Below are 13,941 nucleotides of genomic sequence, written 5' to 3'. Positions count from 1 at the left end.
GGTAACTCTACTGAAGGTAGATTTCTGGAATGAGTGGATCACTGGAATAATCCAGTAATGAAGTTTCTTCTGGTCTTATGTTCTTATCCAATGGGCTATCCTCAGGGCCTTGAACTTGGACATATCCCTTGCCTGGCTGCTGCCCATTTGTGTGTGATTGAGCTGGACTTCAAATGCGCTCATGTTAAAAAAAAACCCTCCCCTTGATTCCATAAATCATTCCATCTCCTTCCTCCCATTATTATTCAAACTTCTGGAAGAGGTCATGTCCACCCACGGGTCTACAACCGATGCGCAAATTGCATGAGCCATTTGGTTGGATTACAAATTTGTCTGGGCATCCTATTAAATCTACCAATCCCTAGTAGAAGGGGTTGAACTACCCAAAACATGGCACAGCATCTGCTATGATTGACATCTGCCAGTCATGTGACACAATGTGATGCTGGCTTGGTGACACCAAGCATCTCCAGTGGAGGAAACCACATACCAGAGATTCAGTCCCTCCATGTTCCTGCCATGAGGGTCAGCTCCGGAGAAAGGGACCCAAGAGAGATATGAAGGACATAATCAAAAGGATGGTGGTTTTCCACTGGGGAAGCAGCATGGCCTAGTGTATACAGCACAGGCCTGAGAATCAGAAGGACTTGGGTTGTAATCCCGGCTCTGCCACTTATCTGCCGTGTTACTTGGGCAAGTCACTTCACTTCTCTGTGCCAAAGTTGCCTCCACTGTAATATGGGGATTAAGCCTGTATGCCCCAATGTGATTCAAGGACTGTGTCCCAACCTGATTAGCTTGTATCTGCCCCAGCACTTAGTACAGTGACTGGTACATAGTAAGTGCTTAATAAATGCCTTTAAAAATTTATTCATAAATAACTGAAAAGGGAGGGGGAGGAAGAGAAGGAAGAGAAAGAGGAAGAGGAAGGAGAGGAGGAGGAGACTACATTAATAGCTACATTACTGGAAGAGCGGCTAGAAGTCCTTCAGGGAAGCAACTGTTTTTCAGCCATTGTGATTGGCTGAAACCCCCTACTGTTTCCAGTGCTGGACTGGAGGTTCTTTATTAAGATGTTGAATAGTGGCAGAGGCTACCATGAAGGCTCAGGGAACGCAAGCTGAGTCATTCGCTCTAAAGTGGAATGAAAGGCTGGGGACAAATCTGTGATGTGCTCAGGCTAACATTAGGCCTGGCAGGGGCTCAGGAGATTTTCCTCCAGGGAGTCCAAAGTAGAAATCTCCTGGAGCACAAGCTTGTCACTAGACCTAGATGTTGTATCTGTGGGGTGTGCCATCACACATTCACAGGAGAGCATCAGAATCAGCATCAGAGTAAAACTCTTAGCAGAATGGGTGGGGCCCACTACAGTGAGGGATCCTCCTGGCCCCTAACCAGAACGCCAGGGCACTGATAGAGGCTGGGAGTCCACAGTAGGCACATCCACTCACCAACATGAGCCAAGTATATTTTACTGAATCTTAGTAGAACATTCAGGTGCCCACTCAGGTGCCCCAAGCAATACATCCCAATAAGATAACACAATCCCAAACACCTTCTGTGCCACTGGTTGAATGGTTGCTGAAGCAGGAACTTTCCTGCAGGCATCCCTGGATCAGGGCTACAGGTTCAGAGGCTTTTCACTAGGTGGTGATGACTCAGGAATCACTGACACAGGAACAGTCCTCTGTACGTGGTCCTAGAGCAGCGCAGCCTGAACCCTCCACCAGATGATGTGGGCTCTAGTAGTGGAAGCCAGTCCTTGAGGATCAGTCCTTCTGCTTCCCCAGACAAGAATGGGCCCCTCGCTGAGCTGAATTTTGCCCCTTTAACCTGGACCCAGCATGGTAATAGGCCCTTCGGAACTATACCACAGTAAAAAAAAATAACCCCTGCCCTCAAGTAGCTTACAATCTAATTAGGCATTTAGATTCTAATTGTGCATGCTATTTATTGTTTTTCAAAAACATCTAGAATTGCAAGTTAAGGGAACAAATTGTACCTGAAAAGCCCCCAGAAAGAGGCAGCAGAAAAATCGACCAGCCTATCGCTAGCTACCCAGCTGTACACCAATCCTATGATGCAGGCTGGGTGGGTTGCTATCACTTGGGGGCCACCAAATTGTTACAATCTAAAGTACGGTATCTTGTACTCAGAGCCATTTTATAAATAAACATGATATGACAATGATGTTCATTCGTAGTGGACCACCTGGTCAATAGGAAAACTAACTCAACATAAAACTAACTCCCCTTCTAGACTGCAAGCTCCTTGTGGGTTGAGAATGTGTCTACTAGGTCTGTATCGTACCTCCTAAGCACTTATTACAGTGCCCTGCACAAAATAAACACTCAGTGAATACCATCAATTGATCGATAACACAAATGGTATGTGATCAGTTGATGTTGGCTGACTGGCATGGGAAAGACCCAGAAATTTAACCCCCAGGTGAATTCATCACAGCTTAAGGCCTTGAAGATTTCAAGAAGTGAGGATCAGAATTTATGTGAATATAAGTTTCCGACTGACAAGTTTTTTCAGGGCCCCTTTCATGTCCTTGTTCCTCAGGCTGTAGATGAAGGGGTTCAACATGGGGGTGACGACAGTGTACATCACAGATGCTATCGAGCCCAGCCGGGATGTTTGATTAGATGTGGGGCAGAGATAGGTCCCAAGAGAGGTGCTGTAGAATAAGGAGACCACCGACAGGTGAGAGCCACATGTGCTGAAAGCTTTATACCTTCCCTTCGCAGACGGGACAGTCAATATGGTGGAGACAATGCGTGTGTAAGAGAACAGAAGCCCGATGAGGGGAATTATGCCCAACCCTACTGCGGTGACAAATATCACCACTTCATTGATGAAGATGCTCGAACAAGAAAGCCTTAGGACCTGGTATAAGTCACAGAAGAATTGAAGGATTTCATGACTGGAACAGAATGATAAGCGATCCACCAACAGGGTGTGTATCAGGGCATGGAGAGAACTGACAATCCAAGACCCAGCAACCACCAGGGCACAGCGCCGTGGGCTCATGATTGTGGTGTAGCAGAGGGGGTGGCATATAGCCAAGTAGCGGTCATAAGCCATCCCAGTGAGGAGAAAATGGTCCAGACCTATTAACAAGGCAAAAAAAAAAAAGATTTGTGTTAAGCATCCAACATAAGATATGGATTTATCCTGGGTCTGGATGCTGACCAACATCTTGGGGACGATGGTGGATAATAGAAAGACGTCGGCCAGGGAGAGGTTTGTGAGGAAGAAGTACATGGGGGTGTGCAGGTGTGGGTCGGAGCCGATGGCCAGGATGATGAGCAGGCTTCCCAGGACCCCGAGCAGGTACATCCAGAGGAACAGCACAAAAAGGGGCTGACGCTGCTCGGTCCAGTCAGAGAGTCCCAGGAGGAGGAATTCTGAGACACTGGTTTGGTTTCCCTTCTCCATGGAGCTGGAAGATCTGCTGGGAGAGGCAAGATAGGGGAATGTGACTATGGAGCAGTTCCAGTGCAATTCTACTCCAAAGGGGGTATAGGGGCATGCAAGAACAGCAGGCATAAGTTATGAAGGGAAGTCCTTAGTTCCCAAACCTGACTATCTAACCCAAGAATTGTATTTTCTTGGTTCAGATTGGGAAATGGTTAGAGAACTCCATTAAAAGGTTTTTTGCAAGCTTCAGTCTAATCTTTCCATAGACCTCTGACCCAGGTTTCCTCAGTTCCAGTGCCAGAAAGGTCATAAATGTACCCATGACCTAACCAGACCCAGAATAGATTGCATCCTCTATTTGGAGGAGATGGAAAACAACTATCATGTCCTAGTGAACAGAGCACAGGATGAGGATTTATGAAACCTGGATACTAATCCCTTTAGAAAGCCTTCCCTGATTAATCTTTTATCTTCCCACCCTAGAATCCCACCCCACCTCATAACTGCCATGTCACTCCTGCATCCCCAATTTGGATATTCACCTTGCCCTTACCAACCTCAACTAGCACCTAGGTCCTGATCCTTAAACTCAGTTACTTACTCCTACCTGCAATTTATTTTAATGACTGTCTCCCCTGCTAGATTGTAAACTCCCTTTTTATGGTATTTGTTAAGCACTTATTATGTGCCAAGTACTGTACTAAGCACTGGGGTATATGCAAGATGACCAGTCCATGTCCCACTTGGGGCTCACAGTCTTAAGACTCATTGTGCAGATAAGGTAACTTCCTTGGCCCACAGTTCACCATTTAACAAATACCAATAATAATAACTGGTATTTTTTAAGCACTTACTATGTGCCAGACATTGTACCAAGCACTGGGGTAGATACAAGATAACAGGGTTGGACATGGTCCCTTTCCCACATAGGGCTCCCTGTCTCAATCCCCATTTTACAGATGAGGTAACTGAGGCACAGAAAAGTTAAGTGATTTGCCCCAGATCACACAGCAGACATGTGGCAGAGTCAGAATTAGAATCTAGGTCCTCCTAACTCCCAGACATGTTACTCTATCCACTAGGCCATGCTGTTTCACAATAATACCACAATTACTATGAGTAATCAGAGTCATGAAAAATGGCCAAGCACAAAGACATGATGACCTGTCCACTGACATCTACAAGCTGTGAGAGGACACCCTGCTTAAAACTTATACAAGCTCTTTCTCAACATACAAATTGCTGAGGTGATGCCACAGGTCTACAATGATGCCATCATCATCATCATCATCATCATCAAGAAGAAAGGTAAAAGATTAGAGTGTGGCAATTATCGAGGTGCCTCATTATTCGTCATTACCAGCGAGATTCTAGTCACGCTCCTCTTCCCATTCACCCTCAGCACTCTCCCTCTCCCACATTAGCTTTAAAAGCATCCACTCGCTGATCAGATCCTCCTGAAACAACCAGGATCCGGTCTTCTCCTCTCAATCATGCAAACGTATTTATTGAGCACTTACTCTGGGCAGAGTATGGTATTAAGCACTTGGGAAAGTACAGTACCATTAGCAGATATGATCCCTGCCCTCCAGGAGCTTACAGTCTAGTAGGAGGAGACAGACACTGAAATAACTTCCTTCCCCCTTCCTCACTATCCCTTTGTTTTCCTTTAGGAATGGTGGTGGAGAGGCTGGCATCACCAATTTCTAGTCCTAATTTATCCATAGTTTAGCAACTCCAAGAGGAATGTGAAGGGGGAATCAAGACAAGAAATCTTTATCCGTCAGGGCAGGTTACATTCTGACTCTAGAATACATTCCTTTCCTTCTTTACATACATTTTTTTACCATCCACCCAAACCAGCCTCACATAGTTATAATCAATCAATCATATTTATTGAGCATTTATTGTGTTCAGAGCACCGTATTAAGCTTCTGGGGGAATACAATATAACAGAGTTGGTAGATATGGTCCCTGTCCACAAAAAGCTTAGAGTCTAGAGATATGGTCTGGTTATACTAATTGCTCAGACCACCTCCAAGTCATTCATTTCCTCCGCCCCTGTCTCTTCTCTTCCAGCCAGCTGCCGGGATCATCAAGGTCCGTGCCACAACCTCCTCCTTCCTTGCTGATTCAAGGATGACAGTGTGACTGTGTGGGTGAGGGACTTGTTCCCCAGGGTGGATCGGAGGGGTTACCGAGTCACCGAGTCGGGGAGGTGGTCACGTTTGTAGTTGACTCTGGCCTGGTTGAGCTGCGTGAGCAGGTGCAAGCAAGCTTACTGCTCCTCTCATCCCCAACAATTTTGATCCCCTGGATTTCCAATCGATTGAGAGGTACCACTGCTCAAAGCCCATTTTAAAGCCAGGTAAAATGGGTACTCACCTGGGGTGGCCAATTTGAAGGGACCAAAGTTATTGGGGGCCTGCCCCTTCACTGAAGCCAGCAGAGCCGAAAGGGCCAAGGCATCAAGTGGATCATCCTGTCTCTCTCCTGCCCAGACAGGACAGGTTTTTAGTGTTCCAGGTAAGCACAAATTTCAGGGCCCAGGGTGGACATTCTGCTTGTAGAAGCTCCCAGGGCCCACTGAAAATTGACTGGCCCAGGACATCCAAAACTGCTTGTACTCACCCGAGCACAGTAGATATACACCCAAACTGTTCAATGTTGGGACAGAGGGCCAAGAGTAAAGAAAGGTGAAGTTCCTGGAAATGCCACCCTACCCCTGCAAATGTCCTGACTTTGCCAGTGGCAATGTCTGGCAAGCACATGGGCTAGCACTAGCCTGGCTATTAATCAGCCTAGCACTGGCAGGAGTAGAGAGCTCTGAGCGGAGGAGCAGAAGGGAGTAGCAAAATTTTCCTTACTTTTTGCTGGTAGGTCAGGGTGCCAAAAGGTACTGAAAATCTTAATCAGATGGCTGTCTCTTGGGTACTCTTCTGATGTTGACTCCTGGTCAGCCAATATCATGATATGACACAGTCTTGAACCTGTGGCTGGGCAATGTCTGGGGACCCTGTCCGAGGACCATCAAACCTAGTTGGGAGGTCGGTCTCCCTATAGATGGGTCTAACCTGGAAGGTCTGTGCTGCTCCGGGGCTCTGTCTCTGAGGGGTCATGCCCCTCAGTCGTCCTTCGTCTCCTCTGGATGGCAGCCTGAGCATGGAGGGGGATGAGGGATGTGGGGCTGCAGGGCCCCAGGCAGGAGCACTGCGTCCTCACCCGCAGGGGCAGTGCGGATGGGAGAGTGGCTCATGGCGGGACTACTTGCAGGAGCCTCTGGGCCCCTGGGACCTCCAGCTCGAGGCTCCCAAAGCTCCTTGTTAGAGGTAAACAAACACTTAGTATCTGATTTCTCCCTTGACTTCTCTGGGCTGCTCTGAGGGAAACATCCCAGATAATTCTGACCATGGTGGAGTGGACAATGAAATCTCCCTGGGGGCAGGGCCCTGCTGCTCCTTCGTGGACCAGGATCTCCTGTGTCTGTCTGACCAGCCATCATGACTCTCAGTTTCTAGTCCCAGGCTGCATCAACAGATGGATGATGATAGGTCTGAGGACACAACACCCCACTACTATCAACTCTAGTAGAGGTGCCCATCAGTTCACACTGGATCACAATTAGAGTCTTACGTACTTGCACATTGTGTCTTTGAAAATACAGTAGTGTACCGTTGCTCCTCCTTTCTGGATCCATGCCATTCGGTGAGCATTTCTCAGACAGCAACGATTAAGATGGAAACGGTTTGCCCTGCTGCCAGAAGGACATGAACTTGAATTTTATTTTTGCGGCAGTGGTGATGGTTTGCGCTGAGCCACCCCGTATGTTTTAGCCCTGTCTTCCTCTGTCCTCTGCAAGACGGCTCTAGGGAGAACGGGTGCAGTCTGAGTTCACAAAACATAACTTCACTGAGACCTCAACAGCTGCAGACACCTCTGAGTCCTCACCCATTTCATAAACCAACTCAGAGTACTACACCCAGACTGACTTAGTAAGGGATGAGGGATGAGATCTTTTTTGCCGTGCTGCAATAACCAAAGGAAATGCAGAAAAGAGGCCACTTTGTGGCCAGCATTTCACACTTTAGAACTGAGATTGGGGGCTGAGCTTGGGGGCACCTCATTGAAATTGTTGCCAATCTGGATTTACTCAGATTCTGCCGATCCAGTACACACTGTCAACACTTGTACTCTCCCCCCAGAGGCATTTAACCTATGGCACTCCTTCCACTCCTTCCACCTCCAGCCCTGCCCAACTCTGCCTCTCCCATGTCAATCTCCATAGGACCTACATCTGGTTTACTTCAAGAAATAGGGGCTCTGCTCAATCTCCCAGTACATGCTAATCAGCTGGCCAATGGGAGGACCTTTTAAGTCCGCATTCCCCCTTGATAATGATAATAATAATTTTGGTATTTGTTAAATGCTTACTATGTGCCAAGCTCAGTTCTAAGAGCTGGGGGAGATAGAAGGTATTCAGGTTGTCCCACATGAGGCTCACAGTCTTAATCCCCATTTTCCAGATGAGGTAACTGAGGCACAGAGAAGTTAAGTGACTTGCCTAAAGTCACACAGCTGATAAGTGGCAGAGCCGGGATTAGAACCCATGACCCCTGAATCCCAAGCCCGTGCTCTTTCCACTGAGCCACGCTGCTTCTCTCGGAATTGCTGTAGATAGCCTTTAGTCTGAAAGCCAGGCTTACTGGGAGAGCTGGTTGGCCGATGGGTAGAGAGGGGGGTTGACTGAAACAAGAAGGCTAGCTCTGTCATTTCTACATGCTAATATGTTTGGTTTTGCTTGTCTGAGAGATAATGTTTTTTCTGGACCGATTGTGAAATGTGCCTTTTCTTTACATATACTACTGTGTTCATTGGCCCTGCGGGATATAAATCCAACCGTCTATCATGGTTCAGGGTAAGACGGGGCATTAAATCTCCCATCCAAAAGGACAGTTGAGCCTTGGTCCCACCACTTCCAATGCTTCGTGAGCTGCTCCTAGAGCCAAAGCCTGAGACACACTGCCGACCGTACACAGACTGCACAGAAAGGCTGGCACTGGCCCTTTTTTGGTGCTTAAATTCACCTTTTGCCTTCCTTGCTCCTCTTCACTGTAGCAATGTATTTGTCTTCAAATTGAACAGCCTCTACTACCTCGTAATCCCCCTAGACCTCTTGGCTGCCTTTGACACTGTGGAGTATCCCCTTTCCCTGGAAACACTATTATCCCTTGGTTTTTCTGACACAATCCTCATCTGAGAAGCAGCGTGGCTCAGTGGCAAGAACACGGGCTTTGGAGTCAGAGGTCATGGGTTCGAATCCTGACTCCACCACATGTATGCTGTGTGACCTTGGGCAAGTCACTTAAATTCTTAGAGCCTCAGTTCCCCTATCTGTAAAATGGGGATGAAGACTGTGAGCCCCACGTGGGACACCTTGATCACCTTGTATCCCCCCCAGCGCTTAGAACAGTGCTTTGCACATAGTAAGCGCTTAACAAATACCATCATCATCATCTGGTTCTCCTCCTTGCTGGCTGCTCCTTCTCAGCCTCTTTCACCAGCATTTCCTCTTCTTTCTACCCCCTGTGGGGACCCCTCAGGGCTCAGTTCTGGGTTCCCTTCTATTCTCCATCTACATACACTACCTGGAAGAACATATTTGCTCCCACGGCTTCAACTAAAGCCTCTAAACAGATTATTTCCAAACCAACATCATAGGCCCCAATCTCTCTCCATTTTTACAGTCTCATATTACCTCCTCCTTCGGGACATCACTACTTGGATGTTCCGCAGACACCACAAACTCAACGTGTCCCAAACTGAACTCCTCATCTTTCTTCCCAAATCCTCTTTTCCCCCAAATTTCCCATCACCTGCAACGTAGACATTATCCTCAATAGTTCTCTCTCTCTCTTTCCACCAACATATTGGATTACTCCCCAAATCCTGTTCATTCTTTCTTCACAGCATCTTCAGAATACACCGCTTCTTCGCCATCCAAACTGTCACCTTGCTGATCCAAGCACTTGTCATATCCCAACCGGACTATTATATCTGCCTCCTCACTGACCTCCCTGCATCCTATCTCTCCCTTTTCCAGCCCATACCTTGCTCATTTCCTTTTTCTAAAACATGCATAAAAGCATGTCTCCCTATCTCTCCAAATCCTCCAACAACTGTGCATTCCTTTCCACGTAAACTGAAACTCCTAACCATTGGCTTCAAGACATTAAATAATCTCTCCCCCCACTATCCTCATTCTTCACCCACTATACCCCAACTCGCACACTTCACTCCTCTCAAACCCTACCTACTCACTGTGCCTTGTTCTCCCCTCTCTTACCACCAACCTATTGCTCACATCCTCCCTTCTTCCTGGGACTCCCCCCCAGGACTCCCCCAAATCTACACATTCAGCAAGCCACTTCTCTCCCCATTTTCTATCAATCAATAGTATTTATTGAGTGCTTATATTGTGTGCAGAGCAGTGTACTAAGCACGGGGGCAGGTACAAGATAATTAGATCAGACACAGTCCCTCTCCCATGTGAGACTAACAGTCTAAGTAAGAGAGAGAACAGGTATTTAATCCTTACTTTACAGATGAGGGAACTGAGGCACAGAGAACTTAAATGACTTGCCCAAGGTTAATCAAGTTTATTATTATTCAAGCTGGAGTTTATAATTACGCATGTTCATTGGAGCACACTGAATATTAAGTGGTCAGTAGTTTTAGTCGCACTTGGGTTTTATATGACCATACTTGAACTGTGAGCCCTATGTGGGACAGGGACTATGTCTGACAATTAACTTATATCTACTTCAGCACTTAATACAGTATATGACACACACTAAGTGTTAACAATTTCCTTATTATTCTTATTGTTAGCAATAATAATAATAATCAGCTCTAAATGCAATCACATGAAGCAAAAGCTTCAGAGTCTAATACCCAAGCAGAAGGGATTCCGTCCCCTACACTGCTCTGAAACTGCCCTCTCAAAGGTCACCAATGACCTCCTTCCTGCCAAATCCAACGGCTCCTACTCTATTCTAATCCTCCTCGACCTCTCAGCTGCCTTCGACACTGTGGACCACCCAATTCTCCTCAACACGCTATCCAACCTTGGCTTCGCAGACTCCGTCCTCTCCTGGTTCTCCTCTTATCTCTCCAGCCATTCATTCTCAGTCTCCTTTGCGGGCTCCTCCTCCCCCTCCCATCCCCTTACTGTAGGGGTTCCTCAAGGGTCAGTTCTTGGTCTCCTTCTGTTCTCTATCTACATTTACTCCCTTGTTGAACTCATTTGCTCCCACGACTTCAACTATCATCTCTATGCTGATGACATCCAAATCTACATCTCTGCCCCTTCTCTCTCTCCCTCCCTTCAGGCTGGGGTCTCCTCCTGCCTTCAGGACATCTCCATCTGGATGTCTGCCCACCATCTAAAACTCAGTATGTCCAAGACTGAACTCCTTATCTTCCCACCCAAACCCTGCCCTCTCCCTGACTCTCCCGTCACTGTAGATGGCACTACCATCCTTCCCGTCTCACAAGCCCGCAACCTTGGTGTCATCCTCGACTCTGCACTCTCGTTCAGCCCTCACATCCAATCCGTCACCAAAACCTGCTGGTCTCACCTCTGCAACATCACTAAGATCCGCCCTTTCCTCTCCATCCAAACTGCTACCTTGCTGGTTCAATCTTTCATCCTATCCCGACTGGATTACTGCATCAGCCTCCTCTCTGATCTCCCATCCTCCTGTCTCTCCCCACTTCAATACATACTTCACGCTGCTGCCCGGATCATCTATGTGCAGAAACGCTCTGGGCATGTTACTCCCCTCCCCAAAAATCTCCAGTGGCCACCAGTCAACCTACGCATCAAGCAAAAACTCCTCGCTCTCGGCTTCAAGGCTCTCCATCACCTTGCCCCCTCCTACCTTACCTCCCTTCTCTCCTACAGCCCAGCCCGCACCCTCCGCTCCTCTGCCGCTAACCTCCTCACTGTACCTTGTTCTTGCCTGTCCTGCCTTCGACCCCCAGCCCACATCCTCCCCATGGCCTGGAATGTCCTCCCTCCATACATCCACCAAGCTAGCTCTCTTCCTCCCTTCAAAGTCATACTGAGAGCTCACCTCCTCCAGGAGGCCTTCCAAGACTGAGCCTCCTTTTTTCTCTCCCCCTCCCCATCCCCCACGCACTACCTCCTTCCCCTCCCCACAGCACCTGTATATATGTTTGTGCAGATTTATTACTCTATTTATTTTACTTGTACATATTTACTATTCTATTTATTTTGTTAATGATGTGCATCTAGCTTTACTTCTATTTATTCTGATGACTTGAAACCTGTCCACATGTTTTGTTTTGTTGTCTGTCTCCCCTTCTAGGCTGTGAGTCCGTTGTTGGGTAGGGACTGTCTCTATAGATTGCCAACTTGTACTTCCCAAGCACTTAGTACAGTGCTTTGCACACAGTAAGCACTCAGTAAATATGATTGAATGAATGAATGAATGAACAAGCTTCTGCTTCTGCAGACTTCCACACAGCTTCACAAGCTTCTCATTACTTAATATTGTGAAGTTAGCCTTTAAATTTTTTTTAAAAGATTAAGCAATAGCTTTGTGACGTTTATCGCTATAACATGAAAACGAATTTCATATTACTTTTCAGAGGTTCTGGAGCAGATCCTAATTTATAATATGTAAATCTTGGGGAAAACATACCCAATAATAACCCCATTCATGACACTATCACATTTCCAAAGAACCTAACCCGTTGTGTCATGGGGTCTACCTATACTTTCCTTTCCTTTCCAGGAAAGTTGAAATATCAGGGTCCCAGCTACCAGGAGAAAGGATAATGGTCACTAGGTGAAGAGAAGTTTCCTGCTGAACACTTTTTTCAGGGCCCATTTCATGTCTTTGTTCCTCAAGCTGTAGATAAAGGGGTTCAGCATAGGGGTGACCACCGTGTACATCACGGATGCTTTAGATCCCTTCTGGGATGAGTGGGTAGATGTGGGACTAAAATAGACCCCAAAACCAGTGATGTAGAACAAGCAGACCACAGACAGGTGAGAGCCACAGGTGGAGAAAGCTTTGCCCCTTCCCCTGGCAGACGGGATTCTCAGTATGGTGGAGACGATGCGACTGTACGAGAATAGGAGTCCAGCGAAGGGAACCACACACAGAACTACTGCCAAAATCAACACAGCTGTGTCATTAATGAGGGTGTCAGTGCAGGATAGCTTCAGGACCTGATTAAGTTCACAGAAGAAGTGATGGATTTCATTGTCAGCACAGAAGGATAATGGAACCACCAATAGGGTGTGTATCAGGGCCAGGAGTATACTGACACTCCAGGACCCAGCAACCATCAGCGCACAGAGCCATGGGCTCATGATGGTGGTGTAGTTGAGGGGGTGGCATATGGCCACGTAGCGGTCATAAGCCATCCCGGTGAGGAGAAAGTTGTCCAGACTTACAAACAGAATGAAGAAATACATTTGCGCCAGGCAGCCAGCATAGGTTATGGATTTACTGTGGGTCTGGATGTTGACCAGCATCTTGGGGACCGTGGTGGATAGTAGACAGACGTCGGCCAGGGAGAGGTTGGTGAGGAAGAAGTACATGGGGGTGTGCAGGTGCGGGTCGGAGCCTATGGCCAGGACAATGAGCAGGCTCCCCAGGACCCCGAGCAGGTACATCCAGAGAAACAGCAAGAAAAGGAGCTGCCACTGCTCCGCCCAGTCAGACAGTCCCAGGAGGAGGAATTCTGGGATGCCAGTTTGGTTTCTCCTCTCCATGGGACCTGTGTATCTGCTGGGGAGATGTTCAAAGAATATTATTATTTAGCCCAAATCTCCCCTCAATTGAGATGGTGAGGGGAACGAATGAGCAGTGTAAACTGAGAGGGGATATAGCTGAACTCTGGAGCCCCAAAGAGGATGTGGTTGTTGGGGAACCCTCACCTACCACACCTCGATTCTCTCCTTCTACAACCCAGCCCACACACTTCGCTCCTTTAGTGTTAACCTTCTCTCTGTTTCTTAATCTCACCTGTCTCACCGCTGATCCCTAGCCCACGTCCTGCCTCTGGCCTGGAACGCCCTCCCTCCTCAAATCCTACAGATCATTACTCTCCCCCACCACCTTCATACCATTATTGAAGGCAAGAGGCCTTCCCAGACTAAGCCCCACTTTTTTTCATCTCCCCCTCCCTTCTGGGTTACCCTGACTTGCTCCCTTTGCTCTTTCCCACTCCCAGCCCCACAGCACTTATGTACATATCTGTAATTTTATTTATTTGCACTGATGTCTGTCCCCCGCAACTCTAGCCTGTAAGCTCATTGTGGGCAGCGAATGTCACCGTTTATGGTTGTATTGTACCTTCCCAAGCACTTAGTACAGTGTTCTGCATACAGTAAGTGCTCAATAAATACAATTGAATTGAACTGAATTGAAATGAATCGAATTCAAATAGGGCCTAGAGGACACCTCCTTCTTGGCTCGC

General features: G+C 47.4%; 2 protein-coding genes across 2 annotated transcripts; both read right to left on the bottom strand.

Annotated features, from left to right (window-relative positions):
- Window positions 1-2,502: 2,502 nt before the first annotated feature.
- LOC119923625 (olfactory receptor 7C2-like) lies at window positions 2,503-3,444 on the bottom strand. The gene has a single exon (XM_038742965.1). It carries the CDS (start codon window positions 3,442-3,444, stop codon window positions 2,503-2,505), a length of 942 nt encoding a protein of 313 aa, XP_038598893.1.
- An 8,851-nt stretch (window positions 3,445-12,295) lies between these two features.
- On the bottom strand, window positions 12,296-13,234 carry LOC119923630 (olfactory receptor 7A10-like). The gene has a single exon (XM_038742968.1). It carries the CDS (start codon window positions 13,232-13,234, stop codon window positions 12,296-12,298), a length of 939 nt encoding a protein of 312 aa, XP_038598896.1.
- Window positions 13,235-13,941: the final 707 nt, after the last annotated feature.

This window comes from Tachyglossus aculeatus, unplaced genomic scaffold, assembly GCF_015852505.1.
Source record: "Tachyglossus aculeatus isolate mTacAcu1 unplaced genomic scaffold, mTacAcu1.pri scaffold_208_arrow_ctg1, whole genome shotgun sequence".
In the NCBI taxonomy this organism is placed as follows: domain Eukaryota; kingdom Metazoa; phylum Chordata; class Mammalia; order Monotremata; family Tachyglossidae; genus Tachyglossus; species Tachyglossus aculeatus.
This window is presented reverse-complemented; position numbering and strand designations above follow the sequence as displayed.

Excerpts from the sequence above, each read along its gene's own strand:
- LOC119923625 (XM_038742965.1), bottom strand. The coding sequence starts at position 3,444 with ATGGAGAAGGGAAACCAAACCAGTGTCTCAGAATTCCTCCTCCTGGGA.
- LOC119923630 (XM_038742968.1), bottom strand. The coding sequence starts at position 13,234 with ATGGAGAGGAGAAACCAAACTGGCATCCCAGAATTCCTCCTCCTGGGA.